Below are 17,815 nucleotides of genomic sequence, written 5' to 3'. Positions count from 1 at the left end.
TAACTTGACAGGAAAGACGTGGCCTTTAATGATCATAATGGCGTGCAGCTGGTGGCTTCTCGCGATACCTGATAAGACAGGTGCGCTAATTAACAGCCATAGCTTGGATCTACCGTGACCGACGGTGCTGGCGTGAAATTTTTCAGCAGCTTTGAAAGTCAATTCTGTATAGTTGCTCTAATTGTGTCGTTCCAGCGCAGCAACAATGCAGCTTCTACTGCTGCTTCATGTGTGCTTAGGTAAGTGTTGGTTGGGCAAGTTATTTGAAACATGTACTGAGGCATTCTGTACATTATGAAGAAAATGTCGCAATTGACAAAAATAGCAGTTTACTACAAATTTTGTAATTGGCCTATTGTATGCATGAAGATTTCTAAATTCTTGATGTTGCAGTATTACTGTCTTGGACAGGACTAATTGAATCACTATGTGTACTGAACACTGTTGTCGGTGTGGTGTTGAGTTAAATTTTATTTTAGTCATGAATTTATTTAACTAGACCACAATAATTTGATTTTGTAGCGGAACATGCCACAAACAGAAACAGTAATAATCCTGAATTAGTTTTTAATATCCACCCACTTTCTCAATTTTCATACCTGTCTTAATTCTGTATCCACCAGGGCTGTGTGAATTCAGAATGTGAATTCAACTCTAGACAATGGCTGAATTCGTAATTCATTGACACCATCCTACAGGATGTTGAGTTCAAGTGCAGGAAGTGGCTTTGAATTTGATGCAGTTAAGAGAAAGTCTCATTTCTCAGTCTTGATCTCTTAGTTCTCATCACACATTTCGCTAGTGTGCTCCAAACAAAATGTCTGGAACAGGTGGACAGCCATTTTAAAGATTTAAAGGTATTCTGGGATATGAAGTACTCTTTGTCATATCCATATTTTTTTAATAATATATATATACTTGATTTAAAAGTTTAATCTTGAGCAGGTTAATATACTTGGCTACATAAAGTTCTTAAAATATCTGTATGAAATTCATGTTTTAAATAAACTTGTATGGTAAAGTTTCACTGTTGAATACACTTTATTGTGCATCTTAAATTTCATGGAAATTCAGTTCTAGTTCTAATTTGAATTCCAGTTGCCATTTTGCTTCCTGTTTGTTATCACAATTCAAAATTGAACCGGAATTTGGCAAAAGTTGATAGCTAGTTGTTGCTGTGTTGGCTGTTAGCCAACTGAGTTGAAATGACTACGGTACTTTTACTGGCAATTGTTGTTGACTTGGGGGGGGGGGAATACTTGAATCTCTGAGGACTTGATTATGAATTGAAGGTTTGGCTGTGGGGATTCATGAGATGTTAAAAAAGAAAAAAGTGTGCCCCCTTCTCTGCCACAGTCTCCATATTGTTCTATGCAGTTTGTCTAGTGCAGATATACATAAATGTGGAAAAATATGCTTTTAAGGTTCAAAACTGCCTGGGCAAATGTAGCTGTGTTGTGACTACTGGAAAGCTATGAACGTTGATGTTTAGACTGCTTTTTCTGAATTTAATGTAGGGAACCTAAACTTAACTAGTGATGCCACACTGCCTGTAATGCCATTGCTGACAAACTGCTTGCTTGGCATGAATTAAAGCAGACGTGTCATTTAAACATTGCTTTCGAACACTGTCAGTTAAGCAGCTGGAATGATTTATAACGGTTATCTCAACTGGTGTCTACAGTTGGTAATAAAACAATTTGAGGAGCTTTACGACACTACAGAACAAACATGATGCTGTTTTGAGGTTATGAAAGTGGGACAGTAGTCTAAAGATATTTTCAAAGGCTGTTTTGTAGCCTAAAGTTGTATTCACTCAAAACCGGTCGCAACTTGGCAACAACTGGAAAATGCAGTTAAAAGCCATTTATTTAAAATGTCAAATTGGCTCATTGCCTTACTGAGTCATGCAACTATACTCTGACTACATGCTGCGTTTTTATCGTTGGGTTAGTTCACCAACCCCCTCATTTCAAGCAGAACTCAAGTCCAGACACTTCCTTGCCCACCCAGACAAATTATTTGTCCACTTGAGTGATGTTTGGCTGTGCCGTGTTCCAGCCCTTGGAGCCACCAAAATGAATGTTGTACTTTGTTTTGTATAAGGCAACTTGATAGTTGACAAACCGTAGTCTGCATTTTCTTTGGGTCTGATTTAACATTATACTGTAAGAATAATGGCACACACCTCACAAACTAGTTCATCACTTAGCTTTTTTTTTTTTTTTTTTTTTTTTTAGCCCAGCTGTTTAACGTGCACTATTGATAAATGCTGGAAAGTAAATGTTTTTAATATGTACACAAGTATTGTAAACTGGTTGGTTCATGCAGGCCAGCCCCTCTCCCAACAGAGCATGCACATATAAATTTTAAACTTACATTCAACTTTGCTTGTCGGTTAGGTTCTTATACTGCTGCTATGTTACTCTCCCACCGAGATCCTTGTTATCATGGAAACTACTGGAGCCGGTCTGCACATTTAATACAGGTGTACCCAGTCAGGAACTTGGAGCACACTTCATTGGCTGCTCAGCTGGTTGAAATGTGACACCACACCTTATCTCTGCTTGCATACTGGGAAACCTGTATAGCTCTTGCACACAAGATGTTATCAGCCCTTTGCAAGTGTGTGTTTTACAGTTGTAAATTCAACTGTTTTCACAATTTCTTGACCTACTCGTGTTTGCTTTTATGCAGCAACGCCTTCCTTGATCCCCCCCCCCCCCCTCCCCCATCATGTACAGTACAATGAATTCTTTTTCTTTCTTCTTCCAGGTCTCACTGGGGCGAGTATTGGTTGGAATTTTCTGATGAGATTTCCGCCTCATAATGACCCCACAGCAAATGCTAGCCACCAAGTAACAATAACTGCAACTAGCGTTAGCACTTCAGTCACTGTGAAAGTTCTGCAAAGTGACTTCACTCGCCACATTTCTCTGAATGGCACTCAGTCGCAGACCATTCATCTGCCTTCATCTGTGGGAATAGCCAGCGCTCGTTCCTCGTCCCTCCTCAGTGTAGCATCTGCACAGCCTGTTACAGTCCTTGTGACGTTCTGCATCAAGACTGGATGCGAGCATAACCTTCTCCATGATGTGTCTTCCTGGGGGACCCATTACTATCCAGTCACCCCAAACTTCCCAAGTCAGACATCTGTCAGCGAGATGGTGGTCACCAACTACAATCAAGAAACCTCAGTGGAGATCTTCCTCTCGGGGGAGGTCGTCTTTAATGGCACTTTATACTCTGAGGGAAGTTTCCTGAAGTTGCATTTAAGGTCATTTGAGAGCATCTCTCTCCAAAGTAATTTCAGCCTTTCTGGCTCAGAGCTTTACGCCCAAGAATCTGTCGGAGTCATCGTTGGTTTTACCTGCGTCGACCACCTATTAGGAGACTGCGTATATGGTTTTTCTGAACTTAAACCAGTCTCTCGCTGGAGTTATGAATATTTTGTCCCTCCCTTAATAAATTCAGGAAAGAGTCCCAGTCTCCTGTTGGCTATGACAAACGTCAACTCAAACCTGCATGTCACCACTAGCAATGGGCAGAAGAGTTTGTCGTTAATTGGTGGAATTATGAAGACTATCCCAGTTTTGGCCTTGGATGAAGTTCACATCATTAGTGATGTCCCGCTTCAGCTTGTTTATTACAGGCACGACGTTGGGCAGCAGGCTTCAACTCTTACAGCGCTGCTCTCTGTGGAAGATATCTGCGAGAGTGGGCTGATGTTTGATGCAGTAAATGTTACTTCACATCTAGATGAAAATGGCACTTTTTACTCAAATCTGACCGAGTCGAAGTTCCTGCATGAGCCAAAAAATGAGGGGGCCAGCTCTACTAATGCAGATGTGGGACACTATCTGAGCACCTTGACCAAAGAATTGCATCCAGCAATGTGTGATAGAAGTGAGTATTGCTTTCTATTTTTTTTTTTCTTGTACATATGTGCTTAACCTTTGACCCCCTCCCCCGACAGATGTATCCTCCTGTGATGACATGCGCTGTGATCACAAAAATCAGTGTTCTGTCAGAAATGGACATGGGTCATGTTTCTCCAAAACGAAAATATGCTCTGCGTGGGGTGATTCTTATTATCGCACCTTTGACGGAAAGCCTTTTGTTCTCCTGGGAAATTGTAATTACACCTTGGTGCAGACCACTTGTCCAGGAATAAATGCATCCACTCCACTTCAGGTTAATATAGCCAGAGCATATTTGAATGGTGCCACCATTTCCAGCATTCACAGTGTGGCGATAAAAATCTACGGCTTTAATATATCCATTGTTAAAGAAGAGAGAAATCGAATTAGGGTAAGAGAACACGAGCCACTCTGAAGGACAAAAAAATTGACATTCACGCATCTGTGTATTGTAGTCACTCTTTGCCTTTTTGACATTCATAGGTTAATGGACATGGCAAGAACCTGCCTGTCATCTTGGGTAATGGGATCCTAAGACTGTATCCAAGCGGTGCCGGTGTTGTTCTGGATACTTCGTTTGGCCTGATTCTGCGTTATGACTGGGTTCATAATATCGAGGTGGAAGCAGGCCCGGAGTTGCATGGACTTGTGTGCGGTCTTTGTGGGAATGCCAATGACAGCTCCTCAAATGTCACAATTGCTTCTAATGTGTCCAAAACGCTGGATTTCACCCTCCCCTGGATGTTGGACAGCAACACGGCTGCGTGTATGGAAGATTGTGGCGATGACACGTGTCAAGTGTGCAGTCCCTCACAATCCAATCCGGGCATCATTGGAAATTCCTATGGGAATAAGTGCACTTTGCTGAAGAGGAAAGATGGCCCTTTTAGTGACTGTCACTTGCATATTGATCCTCAACCTTTTGTTGATAGTTGTGAGAGCAACCTGTGTCTCCATGGAGCAGCCAGTTCGGTGTGTAAGGTGTTGACAGCTTATGCCAGTGTCTGCCAGAGACTTGGAGGAAGGATCCAAAACTGGAGGGAAATCGCAAAGTGCCGTAAGTAACAAATTTCTTCATCTTGACCTTTTTTGAGATGAGCTAAGAGCTCAACTTTTGTTTTACAGGTCTGACTTGTCCTATAAATAGCCATTATGAGCTGTGTGGTTCTGCCTGCCAGGCGACATGTGGCAACCCAGAACCCCGCCAAAACTGCTCCCTCCCATGTTTGGAATTGTGCCGGTGCAACAGGGGACATCTGCTAAGTGACGGCGAGTGTGTCTTGCCCAGCAAGTGTGGTTGTGTTCAAAATGGCTCCTATTATCCCCCCACAAAGCCCTTTTGGATGGATGAGCAGTGTCAAGAGAAATGCATCTGCCAGCCGCAGTCCAAGACAGTTTTGTGCACGCCGTCTCGCTGCCAGGATGGAGAAGTCTGCAAGGTTTTAAATGGAGTCCTTGGCTGCCACGCGAATGAATCCGGCCTTTGTGTGGCCAAGGGGGATCCTCACGTCACCACGTTTGATGGCCAGAAACTTGAAGTACACGGAAACTGTACTTATCTGCTGACGTCGCACTGCCCCACGTGGGGAGGCCTTCAAGACTTCAGTGTTGAGGTCCAGAACCATGTTGAGAAGGGAGCCAATGTTTCTTTTCGGCATGTTCAAGTGTCTGTTGCTGGCTATGCCATTGAGATATCGTATGAGTGGCGTAGCAAGGTTATGGTAAGTTAATTTGTCGTACGCCGCATCTTGACAGATTGTTAATTGTTTTACCTGTTGTTGCAGGTAAATGGTCAGCTGATGAACCTTCCTTCAGTTTTGAGCAAAGGCAAAATAATGCTCTACCTGAAAGGCCAGTCAAAGTGTATCGAAACAGACTTTGGTGTAGTTGTGACATACAGTCCAGACATCTTGACTGTCTCAATGCCCAAGGTCTTCGCTGGTAATCTATGTGGACTGTGTGGGAACTTTAATGATGAGCCACAGGATGACGTGGCAGCAGGTGACTCTAATATTACTCAAGCAATCAGGCACTGGAGAACCAGCAGTGCTAAGGAATGTTGGGATATGCCCATGAGCACCTCAGGCTGCAGTCCACAAGAGCAGGATCTATATCAGGGAAAGGAGTTCTGTGGAAGGTTGATGGACGCTGAGGGGGCGTTCCGGAGCTGCCACAAAACTGTGGATCCACAAGATTTCTATGACGACTGCGTTCATGACCTCTGCATCGGCAACCAGACAACCTTGTGCCAGATTCTGTCCAGCTATGTTGCAGTATGTCAAGAAATGGGCGCTCGAGTGGCAGAATGGCGAGAGCCCGGCTTCTGTCGTAAGTAATCGGTCCAATCTTACTTTTAGTTACTCAAATTTAGAATTTTACATTTACTCTCCTTCTCTTCAGCTCTCACATGCCCATCTCGGAGTGAATACCAGCTCTGTTCCACTCACATGTTTACCTGCGCCCCAAACCCAAGTCCTCTTTCAGCAAGATGCAAGGAAGGCTGTTTTTGCAAGCCTGGCTTTTTCCACAGTGTTGGGGAATGTGTACCAAGTTCTGAATGTGGCTGCAGTTATAATGGTACTTACTACAAAGTCCATGAAAACTTCTACCCTGATGAGAACTGCCTTCGGTCCTGTGCGTGCGCGGGCCGCAATTTAGTGCACTGTAGAAAGCACTCGTGTCCAGCAGAAACAAAGTGTGTCATCAAACATGGCCACCGTGCATGCTATGCCTCACATTTGAAATGCACCATGGGTGGCAGACACTTCCAGACCTTTCACGGACAGCAGTTTGATTTGGACCTGGGGGATTTGCATCACCTCTTATTCCAGCTTTGTGACAAGTCTGGACTTTCTGCTGCCATCCACAAAGGCCGACTGCACCTCACAATCAATGACATGAACATGACACTGTCCATGGAGAATTTCGGTAATGTTGAGGTAAATGGCTTCAAATTTGTAAAGTTTTCCATTCCAAATATCTAAAATATTTAGGTAGTGTTGCATAATCACTTTCATTCAAATCAAAACTTTTATTGGTTAAACCGATGGGATTTGTCATGGAATGACAAGTTTAGTTGTCTGTAATAATGAATGTGCTGTTGCTTTCAGATTGATGGTGTTGTGAAGGTCCTGCCTGTTGATCTGAATGGTGTGGCAGTGCTGCTTTCTGGTTCGCTGACTCGTGTCATTGCTGCAGACACTGTGATCACCTTCGGAGGACCTCATTTGATACAACTGACTATTCCGGACACGCCCAAAAGACTTTGTGGGTTGTGTCAAAGCGCTGGCGCAGATGACCAAAGAAAGCGGTCAGCTGATCCCATGTCTTCACATCCCCACCAAAGAAGTGTGATGTCGGATGACCCCGTGCCTAAATCTGCCTTGTGCTTTTCTCCCACTGGAACAAACTGTTCCGCTGACTGTCATGACTGTTTTTCATGCAATGCCATGAAGGAATTTGAATCGGATGACCTCTGTGGCGTGTTGCTTGCTCCTGAAGGCTCATTTGGGATTTGCCATTCCACAGTGGACCCGATGCGCTTTTTCCACAACTGTGTGAAAGACTTGTGCAGGTCAAATAACAGTGACTTGTTTTGTGATAGTTTGAGGCAGTACGCGTTTGCCTGCCGGGATGCAGGAGCTGAGGTCAAACCATGGAGAGGGAATAAGTGTGGTAAGTGTTTCACATTGTCTTTTGCCATACATTCTAAATTTGCCCCAATGATTTAATGTATTTAGGGTGACCTGTATGCTTTTTTTTTTTTTTTTTTTTTTTCTTACAGCCCTTTCATGCCCAGAGCATTCCCACTACAATGTATGTGTTGGTGCATGTTCTGAGTCCTGCACTACATTATCTGATGTCCCTTGTCCATGGCCCTGCTTTGAGGGATGTCAGTGTGACTCTGGATATGTGCGGAATGGCAATGGCTGTGTCAGACGTGAGCAATGTGGATGTTTCTACCTTGGGCAGTATTATAAGGCAAGAAATTGGATTTTATACCTTTTTTATCTCCACCCACATGACATAATCAATATTTGGCTTGGACTTAATTTAATTAGCATATTCTGCAAGTAACATTGCTTAATTGTGCTTAAGAAGAATTATAACATGTACTTCTCCTCCCCTAACGTTTGTCTCGCTGTATAGGTCGGGGAACTTCTGTGGAATGTCAACTGTTCTAGGCGGTGTAACTGTTGTGCCACTGCCACCCTGTGTTGTAAAACAGCCTCTTGCCCCAAGGGTCACAACTGCATGTTTAATAAAACTTGGCACTGTGAAGATACCAAAAGTAAGCCCACCCTCATGTTCTTGACATTTCGCCGCAATTAAGTCAAGCCCTCGAGGTGGGGCTTTTTTTTTTTTCCACTGTAAATATTTTCAATTTGACGGGTTTCTCTATAATTGTACTGTTTGTACCCTGCATTTAATTCATCAGGATGTTATCCCCTTGTTTAATTAGTCCACTGTATACAAAACAGGAGTCTGTCTTGCAGCAAAATGGAGCTGGTGCTCATGGAAAGAAATGCTAAATGTTAATAGGTATCTGAAATTAAAATGAGCATTCCACTCCTTTTCAGATTTCTTCTGCCCAGCAAACAGCCATTACGAATCCTGTGGAACAGCCTGCCCTGCTACCTGCGAATCCCACTCCATTTCACCCTGCACTACACAATGTGTGGAAGGGTGCCAGTGTGACCCCGGCTTTCTTCTTGATGGTGACGCCTGTGTTGCCCCATCTCAGTGTGGCTGTACATACAATGGAGGCCGTTACCGCGGCAACGAGACCTTTTGGGCTGATGGGTCCTGTACTCGACAGTGTATATGTAACCCTGCCACGCACCAGATCCGTTGCTATGACGCTTCTTGTGGTGATGATGAATATTGCGGTCTTCAAAATGGAGTCAGAAGCTGCGTGCAGCATCACAACATGACTTGCCGCTACAGTGGTCGGCATGTGGTGACCTTTGACAAGCGTGAGTATAACTTCCTTGGCACCTGCCAGTATCGGTTACTGGGCATCTGTGAACAAGGTCTTGACGTCATCAAGGTTGATGTGCAGACAGATGATTATAATCAGTCAGCGCAAAATGTCTTGATCAGCATTTATGACAAACGAGTACAACTGGACAGCAAAAATCAAGAAAGCATCAAGGTAAGTCTTGACTTTGCCTTTTCTGACACCTAAATTTGAAGTGGGCGTCAACCTTTTTAACATTTCTTGACAATTTTGCAACCTTACTAGTCTGAATTACATATTTGGGATGAGTTATGAGTAAAATCCAGCATGAGCTATCTCAGGGGGCACCTCTTTGCCACTTGCTGTCAACTGAAGATGACTTCCATGTTGTGCAGGCACAGCTCACTTTGGTTGGCTGCTACCTGAGCAACTGTGATGTCAACTTCAGTCGCCGGCAAGTGGCAAAATGAGCACCTCTGAGATGTATAAAGGGCTGGATTTTTGCTGTTTAACTCCGTATTCCACTAACGCAATATTAGCTGAATACCGTAGAAACATTGTCAAATTAGGGGGTTGGACTTGCCCTTTTTTAAGTAAAGCATTTTTTGTGTTGTACGGTACTGTGACGTTGACTTAAACGTTTCTTTGCACCCCCGCAGGTTGATGGTATCAAGAGGAACATGCCCTTTCATTCCAACAGAACCACACTGATTTCTTTAGGGCTGCACATTTACTTCTATTCTGAGTTTTTCTCTTTAAGCATTAGCAAAGAAGGAATCGTAGTTATTCGTCTCTCTAGTATATACGCAAATGCAACTTGCGGCCTGTGTGGTAACTTCAATTCTGATCCTGCTGATGACCTAACTGTGAACGGCACAAAGGAGCATCTCAGTCCAGAACAATTTGGAAAAGCTTGGAGAAGTGGACAGAACCGCTGGTGTGTGGAAGGCTGTCGAGGTGGAAGCTGTCCAAATTGTTCATCTGAGGCTTTGGAGCGCTTCTCTGACCCAGCGGCTTGTGGGAAGATTCTGGAAGTTAATGGACCATTCAGACACTGTCATAGCGAAGTGGACCCCTCCAGCTTTTACAAGAGCTGCGTCAGTGACCTGTGTCTTTATGGAGATGCGCAGCCTGCAGTGTGCCGTTCTCTGGCAGAGTATGCTGATGTCTGCCTTCATCGCAAAGCTTTAGTTGATGCCTGGAGGAGTCCTGGATTTTGCGGTGAGTATTAATCTGCTCAGCACTTGTAATTTTTGGTGTTAATAGTCACATTATCCCTGCATAACAATTTAGCAGTTTCATGAACATAATCCATCACATTTCATTTATTTTCCACAAATGCTAATGTTTTGAACTGAAGTGCAAGTTCAGGCCACTAGATGGTACTAATGCTTCATTAGTCACTTGCACCATGACCTTCTCTGTGCTTATTGTTTGTTTTTGTCCCCACTTTTTCTCTGCAGATGATTCATGCCCCTCAAGTACCAGCTACAACACGAGTAACTCCCCAGTTAGCTTTTGCCTTGGCGTGCTTAATATGACGATGGAGTTTCCTCCAAACAGCGGAGAGAACTGTCTTTGTGGAGCAGGTTTAGTCCACAGTGGAAGGAACTGTGTCCATCCAGCAGATTGTGGCTGCTGGGACATAAATGATGACAATCTAGAATACATCTCGCTGGGACAGGAGACGTCTTCATGCAAGCGAAAGTGTATATGCCATCCTGATGGAAACTTGGCTTGTGTTAATGTGTCATGTAGTCCGGATGAAGAATGTACCCTCGTCGAGGGCATTCAAGGCTGCCGCCCCAAAGCTGAAATGGCCGACTGCTACGTTAACGGGTCCCAGTTCAGAACATTTGATGGACGGTTATTTGAATTTCATGGTTCATGCAACTACACTCTGCTTGAAACGTGCGGGGACATGAATGTGGAGCCACTTTTGGTGGCTGTGAATGGCAACAGCAGTGGAGGCAAACAGATCTATCTACAAGTCAATAATATGACTTTTATGATGTCAACTGCATCTCCGGGAAAAATCCAAGTGAGCATGTCATAACTAATTGTAGTATTTGATGATTATCTGCAGTTTTCATTTACCTATTTTTTTTTAATAGGTTGATCAGGTTTACAAGAACCTCCCGTTCTCAGGGAACAACATAACTGTGCATCAGAAAAATGGATGGTGGACTATCAGGGTGGCACATTTAGTAGAGATGACTTCTGACCTTCGCAACTACATAGAGGTCAAGCTGCCAAATGCTCATCACCAGACATGTGGCCTTTGTGGGAACTACAATGGCGATCCCTCAGATGACATGAAGCTCCCCAATGGCGCTGCCGTCTCTGATCCAGACATCTTTGGGCAATCGTGGGCGTTGTCGAGCTCGGATCCCGCCTGCAATGAAACTTGCAACAGAACCTGCCAACGTTGTCACTCCTCTATGCCAAAGTATACCTCTGACCTGTACTGCGGCCTTCTCACCCAGCCAAAGGGGCCATTCTCCTCTTGTCACAATTCAACATGCCCAGAGAAATATTACACCCTGTGCCTGAATAAGCTCTGTGTTGCAGAGGGCCAAAAGCAAGCTTTATGTGATGTATTGGAGGCGTATGAGGCGGCATGCAATGTGGCTGGTGTGACTGTTGACCCCTGGAAGAACATCACAGGCTGTGGTAAGATCAACAGATGGTGAACATTTGTTTATTTTTTTTCTTTTACCGGCAACCAACGCAATGTCTAATACTTATTTCATATCTCTTATCTAGCTCAGAAATGCCCTCAGTTCAGCCATTTCAGCCCATGTGCCAACGTTTGCTCCTCCCTCTGTCCTGCGATCAGCTTGGCCACACGGTGTTCCAGACACTGTGAGGAAGGATGCCAGTGTGATGCTGATCACCTGTATAACGGTCATGCGTGTGTGCCACCTGAGCAGTGTGGCTGCTTGCATGAAGGGAGGATGATTAAGGTTGGGACTGACCTGCACATCTGTATATGCATTTCACTACTTGGCTTATGTCATATTCTAAATATCCAACATTTAATTTTGTAATTGCAGCCCACAGAAAGCCAGCTTATCCAAAACTGTACTGTGAACTGCACCTGTGGCCCACCACTCGTCTGTGTGGAACACAAGTGTCCACCAATGCACAGATGTGTGGTCTTGAATGGAACTGCTGGCTGCCACGAAGATGGTGAGTTATTTCCATGACTCCAAAGTATTATCACAGCTGTTTTTGCTTACGGTCTTTGTTTGTTTTTTGGCTGAAGATCCCTGTGAAGGCAAATGTGAGCAAACTGAGCACTGCCACCTGAGCAACGGTGTCGCGATTTGCGAGAGCCGTCCGGGTCAGTGTTGGACCTGGGCTAACCGGCACTACCGCACCTTGGATGGCTTCAACTATGACGTCCAGGGTACCTGCACCTACCTGCTTTCAGGCAGCAGAGGGGCAGCAGGTGGAGTGAAACCTTTCATGGTGTTGAAGAAGAGTGACTGCAAAGACGTGTCCTCCATGCAGCTGGTGACTGTCCAAGCGTATGGGTTTGTCGTCAAGTTTATTGACAAGGACAGCATCCGCGTAAGTTGATTATGTTAAATACTGCAAGTGCTTCCTCAACTTCATAACCAAAATCTGCTTTAATTTCAGGTTAATGGCCAAGTCAACTACCTTCCTGTTGTGCTGCTTCGTGGCAAGATTGAAGTTTCAAGCAAAGAGGGCAAAACTCTACTTAAGACCGACTTTGGACTGCGTGTTCTGTTTGATTGGAATGCCACTCTTCTTATAACGCTGGACCCCAACTATAAGGATATCGTTTATGGACTGTGTGGCAATTTCAATGGCGATCCTCAAGATGAATTTGCAATACACTTGGTGGGAGGAAATCCGCCTAACACGAGTGTGGAGTTGGCTCAGGCTTACCGTGTCTTTGACGGTGACGATAACTGTTGTACTGGTTGTGGAAAGAACCGGTTGGATAACGCGACATTGCTGCAAGATATGCCAAAGGGAATTGATGTCAGTCACTGTGACGATCTCATTGATCCGACTGGTCCGTTTGCCCATTGCTACAGTCATGTTAAACCAGGCTCCTTTTACCAAAGTTGTATTGCTGACCTCGTGCAAGGAAAGTCTGAGGCTTCTCTTGAACAAATCGCAACATCCTATTCTGTTGTTTGTGAGCAACTAAGTGATTACTTTCCGCCTGAACTGATAATTGGTAAGTATTCCTATCAAGGTTCGTGTCATAACTTAAATGATGTACGGCTTTTTTTTTTTTCCCTCTTTCCTCAGATGTTACATGTCCACCAAACAGCCACTATAAGACCTGTGGCTCAGGCTGTCCCCCAACCTGTGAAGTTGAAGAGCGATTGTGTCATCTGGCTTGTGTCCAAGGCTGCTTCTGTGACCCGGGTTTCGTCAATAGTCCCGAGGGTTGCATACCACCTCAGCAGTGTGGTTGCACTGACTTCAAAGGCAAATACCACCCTACTAACTCCGTTTTCTGGATCCCGGATGACTGCGGACAGCTTTGCGTTTGTAAACCAGGAGAAACTAAGTGCAGTCCATCCCGTTGCCCCGAGGGAATGTCATGCAAGCGACTTCCTAACAGGAAAAGAGTGTGTCAAACTGACAAAGCTCTCAATTGCAGTATTGTCACCGGGCTGCACTTCACATCCTTTGATGGACAACATTACGACTTTAGGGACAGCTGTACATATATTTTAGTTCAAACAAACATCCATCTCAACGGATTACAACCATTCAACATTACAATTTCTGATGCAAGTTGCAACAAAAGATTGTATCATAGCCAAACTTTAACACTATCGATCTACAATTTGAAAGTAGTCGTTGACAAAGAAGATCCTGGCAAAGTGCGCGTGAGTACTTTTTTTTTTTTTTTCTATTTTCTTTTTAATATAAATACTGCATTAAAATAACTATTTCTACCCTCAGGTCAATGGACTGCATAGGCTTTTGCCATATTCGCATCGTAGAGGCCATATCGACGCCTATCCAACGCCATCATCTCTCGTTATTCATGTTGATATGGGATTGCAGGTGATAGTCTACAAAACTGGCACAGTGGTGGTTGTCCTGCCAAGCGGTTACGAATCAGCTGTTGGCGGTCTGTGCGGAAATGCCAACGCTGACCCTTATGATGACCAAATTGTGCCTGATGGAACGCAAGCTCGAAGCACGCTGGAGTTTGTTCGCAGCTGGAGGTTGGGAGGAGCGATGGCCTGTCGATCCCGCTGCACTTCCACACCCAAGAGCTGCCCCGCCGATTTGCAGAGACGTTTTGAAGGAACGGCGTTTTGCGGAGTGCTCACAGATCGGCGAGGTCCTTTTGCTCGGTGTGCTTTAGTTTTGAGTCCGAAGCTGTACTACCACAATTGTTTAGAAGACGCGTGCTTTTATGGAGGCCATTATTTGGCGCTTTGTCATTCCATCGCGGCCTTTGCGGCTGCCTGCCAAGCAGCTCATTTGCCCATTGGGCACTGGAGAGCTGACGCCTTCTGTGGTGAGTATATTCATCTAATTTTTTTTTTATTCATGCATAATCAGTTAAGGGGTCAGTAGGTATAATTGTATACAAATTGGATTTATTTTTATTTAAGAAGCACAACTTAAAGTAAAAATGAAACTTGTTCACAATCTCCTAACTGGTGTATTCTTCCCCATAGGTATGACTTGCCCCAAGAATAGCCACTATGAATTGTGTGGACCTCGCTGTCCTGTTGCATGTGCTGGACTTTCCTCTGCAACAAAGTGCAGTGGCAGTTGTGAGGAGGGTTGCCAGTGTGACGCTGGATACGTCCTCAGTAATGATCGTTGTGTGCTGGTGGCAGACTGCGGTTGCTTCTTTAGGGGCGAATACCATCCTGCTGGTTACTTTTCACACTCAAGATGTCTTGTTTGTTACTGTCATATTGGCAAAGTGTCTTGCAAGCCAACTCTGTGTATGGCCCCAGGCCCAGAGGAGTTCTTGTCCAGCGATGACCCTTTCGATCCAACACCCCAACGGTATGGAGCATGTGAGGTTTTTGCTGGCTTTGGCTACATCACTTTTGACAGTTTGGTTCTACGTCACTATGGTGCTTGCACCTATTTGGTATCCGAATGCTCCCCGAAAGAAATGCATGGCTACAGTCTGCTAATTAGCTTTGAGAAGGACGTTTCCTCCGTTTCTGTGCGTAAGCTGATATTTATTCTTGCTGCGGTGGAGGTAACTATCAATCCAGAAACGCTGTGGAAGATAAAAGTAAGTTCTGCAGCTTTGGCTACTGATGTCAAATCGAGTTGTGGAAACTTAACAGGTTTTTTGTTTCAGGTCAACGGTGAAGACTTGAAGGTGCCTTACAATAATGATATGCTTCGAGCTTATGAAGATGGTGGTAGGTTGACCATTACATCTGTGACCGGTGTGAAACTTGAGCTGTCCTCCACAAAGTATCTCAGGCTGAGCGTACCGCAGGATTACAATGGCACAACTTCAGGCCTTTGTGGGAATTTCAATGGGGACAAATCGGATGACCTGGAATTAAGAAGTGGATATCCCGCCAAAAACCTTACAGATTTATTCCAAAGCTGGTCTATTGTTTCTCCTGGACCGAATTGCAGTGTGACTTGTGGTGACGACTGTGGTCGGTGCGAGCTGTCATCAAGGGACAGAAAAATTTGTGACATCCTCTTGATGGCAAATGTTGAATTTGGTCACTGCTGGAGCAAGGGTGTTAAACCTCAAGTCTACAGAGATGTGTGCCTTCAAGCCATTTGTGGCGGGGCAGCCTATACTGACGCTGTATGTTTAACATTAGAAGCCTATACAGCAGCCTGCCGGGCCAAAGGAGTGACTGTAGCTTCCTGGAGAGAAAATAGCCCTTGCTGTGAGTGAGCCTTTGTTTTTGTTTGTTTAGTTTGTGACCTACTCTGAAATATATTTGTAACGCCAGCTTTCAAGTGTCCTGACCACAGCAGCCCAAGTGGATGTGTCGACTCCAATTCCAACTCGTGTCCTGCCCTGCTGCATCCTGGGTCCTCGGCAGATGGGTGTTCGGGAGGGTGCCAGTGCCAAAATGGAAGAGTGTTTGACGGGGCCCGATGTGTCCCTGTCAGCCAGTGTGGGTGTGAGCTTCATGGCAGATATATCAAGGTAACGGCATAGCCAAATATTTTAACAGCTGTTATAGTAACTGAACTCTAACTTTTATGTTGAAGCTGGACGAGCAGCTGTACAGTGAGAACTGCACAGAGAGATGTTGGTGCCATCCTCTAGGTGGCGCCTTGTGTGAGAAGGCAGCCTGCAACGCTGGCCAGTTGTGTTCTTTGAGGAACGGCTCCTGGAGCTGTGTTGGACCACAAATGTGTCAACTCAAAGGCAGCTTGCAGCTCTCCGCTGTCAATGGACAGCAGCTGAGCTTGGAAGCGCAAACGCCTTACGAGCTGATGGGCCTTTGTAACGAGACCGCTCCAAACTGGTTCAGCCTCGTTTCTTACCATGGACGCTGTGAAGGGAGCGGCACCAGGCTCGTTACAGTCATCCAAGTCCTCGTTGCGAGATTCTCGATCGTTATCAAGGATGGCGTCGTGAAGGTAACATTACGTCACAAATACTTCGTGCGCTCCTTTTTTATTGGTGTTAACCAGTCCCCTGTCCACGCCACAGGTGAATGGACACCTTGTGCTTCTGCCCTACACTTTGTCTTCAGGCATGTCGCTGTCGTCTGTCGTGGCCCAGGACAAGTCTGAGGTGTTGGTGGTTCTCAAAAAAGATGCTGGTCTGGAATCAGAGTTGGAAATGCAGATCGGCACCACAATGGTCACGGTCAAAGCAGCTTCTTGGTACACTGGAAAATTATGTGGCCTCTGTGGAAATCTGAATGACCCCCACTCGCGTACGCTGGTCAAGACACGGGCACGCTCCCATTTTCAAGGCTGGTAGGTCCAACTCTACATTTTGTACAGGCAATGTTTTATTATTTTTGACAAATGGTTTTTTTTTTGTTTTTTCTTTTTGCCCCCTCCACAGCTTCACTTTTGGGATTGGCAGTGTTAATTCCAGTTTGTGATCTTGAATAAAATTGTTTATTACCAAAAACATTTTGTACTGTCATTCAATTTTATTTTTATTTTTTATTTTATTTTTTTTAAAAGGCTTGTAAATGTTTACCCATATTCAAACATTGAAAGTTAGTGGATCAAACTTTCTAAGTGTGCAAACTTGGGCACTGAGCCCTGTATCGAATTTATTACACACAATATGCAATTAATCTTGGACAAAAGGCAATGTGTGGTTTAAGAGAAGGTGGAATCAAAACTTGAATTTTGTTTGTATGAGCAGATTGAGGGTTTCAAACATCTGAAATACTCTAACAGATGTATACATTCCCATAATAAGGTATATGCTTGTTTGTTTTTTTTAAATAAACTTATTAGTCTTTGCAAATGTCACACTAATTTAATAAAGATTCTATTGTCCGAATATACAGTACATGTACTTCAGGGAAAATATCTTTTGGTTAATCGAAATAAATTCTGTAAAATGTCATGAAAGCCATCAGATCATTCCTAGCAACTTGTATTAAAAATGCCAATGTGGCAATCAATCACAGCAGCTGCTGGCAATTCACCCAGCGGGCATGTTGCTGAATAACGGTCCGGTTTGAGGCAATTCATCAGGTTGTCACCGTTTCCTCTTTTCTTCTCACATCCTCAGCGTGCAAGTGAATGAAGCCAAATGTTTAGCATGCAGAATTCAAAAGAGCATAATGGATAGTCCTCTTAATTGAACTGTTCCTATTGGAAATTCCATTTACCCTCCACTCTTTGGAATGGCTGAAACAGAAGTGCAATCTTAAACATCTTTTAAGTGAGCCCGGGAAACGTGTTTTCACTGTAGTCATCATTGATATCTTCATCCAGTAATTGTCTG

General features: G+C 44.3%; 1 protein-coding gene across 1 annotated transcript; it reads left to right on the top strand.

Annotated features, from left to right (window-relative positions):
• The first annotated feature begins 84 nt into the window (after window positions 1–84).
• On the top strand, window positions 85–16,981 carry fcgbp (Fc gamma binding protein). The gene is made up of 26 exons (XM_077528198.1): window positions 85–239; window positions 2,776–3,906; window positions 3,977–4,311; window positions 4,404–4,977; window positions 5,046–5,641; window positions 5,705–6,248; window positions 6,321–6,859; window positions 7,031–7,595; window positions 7,705–7,901; window positions 8,070–8,211; window positions 8,501–9,075; window positions 9,540–10,101; window positions 10,344–10,921; window positions 10,995–11,553; window positions 11,647–11,846; window positions 11,937–12,072; window positions 12,149–12,456; window positions 12,526–13,096; window positions 13,171–13,760; window positions 13,837–14,404; window positions 14,568–15,145; window positions 15,215–15,770; window positions 15,837–16,036; window positions 16,102–16,476; window positions 16,550–16,821; window positions 16,913–16,981. The coding sequence occupies exons 1-26, from the start codon at window positions 206–208 to the stop codon at window positions 16,950–16,952; spliced, it is 11,325 nt and encodes a 3,774-aa protein (XP_077384324.1). The 5' UTR covers window positions 85–205; the 3' UTR covers window positions 16,953–16,981.
• The last annotated feature ends 834 nt before the right edge of the window (window positions 16,982–17,815 follow it).

This window comes from Festucalex cinctus, chromosome 7 (assembly GCF_051991245.1).
Source record: "Festucalex cinctus isolate MCC-2025b chromosome 7, RoL_Fcin_1.0, whole genome shotgun sequence".
NCBI lineage: Eukaryota > Metazoa > Chordata > Actinopteri > Syngnathiformes > Syngnathidae > Festucalex > Festucalex cinctus.
The sequence above is the reverse complement of the archived record's forward strand: the minus strand, read 5'-3'. Positions and strand labels throughout refer to the sequence as shown.

Bases quoted from the DNA above. Each gene is read 5' to 3' on its own strand.
- fcgbp (XM_077528198.1), top strand. From the start codon at position 206: ATGCAGCTTCTACTGCTGCTTCATGTGTGCTTAG. The intron at 4,312-4,403 runs GTAAGAGAACAC...TGACATTCATAG, and splicing joins AAGAGAGAAATCGAATTAGG to GTTAATGGACATGGCAAGAA. The intron at 11,847-11,936 runs GTTGGGACTGAC...TTGTAATTGCAG, and splicing joins ATGAAGGGAGGATGATTAAG to CCCACAGAAAGCCAGCTTAT.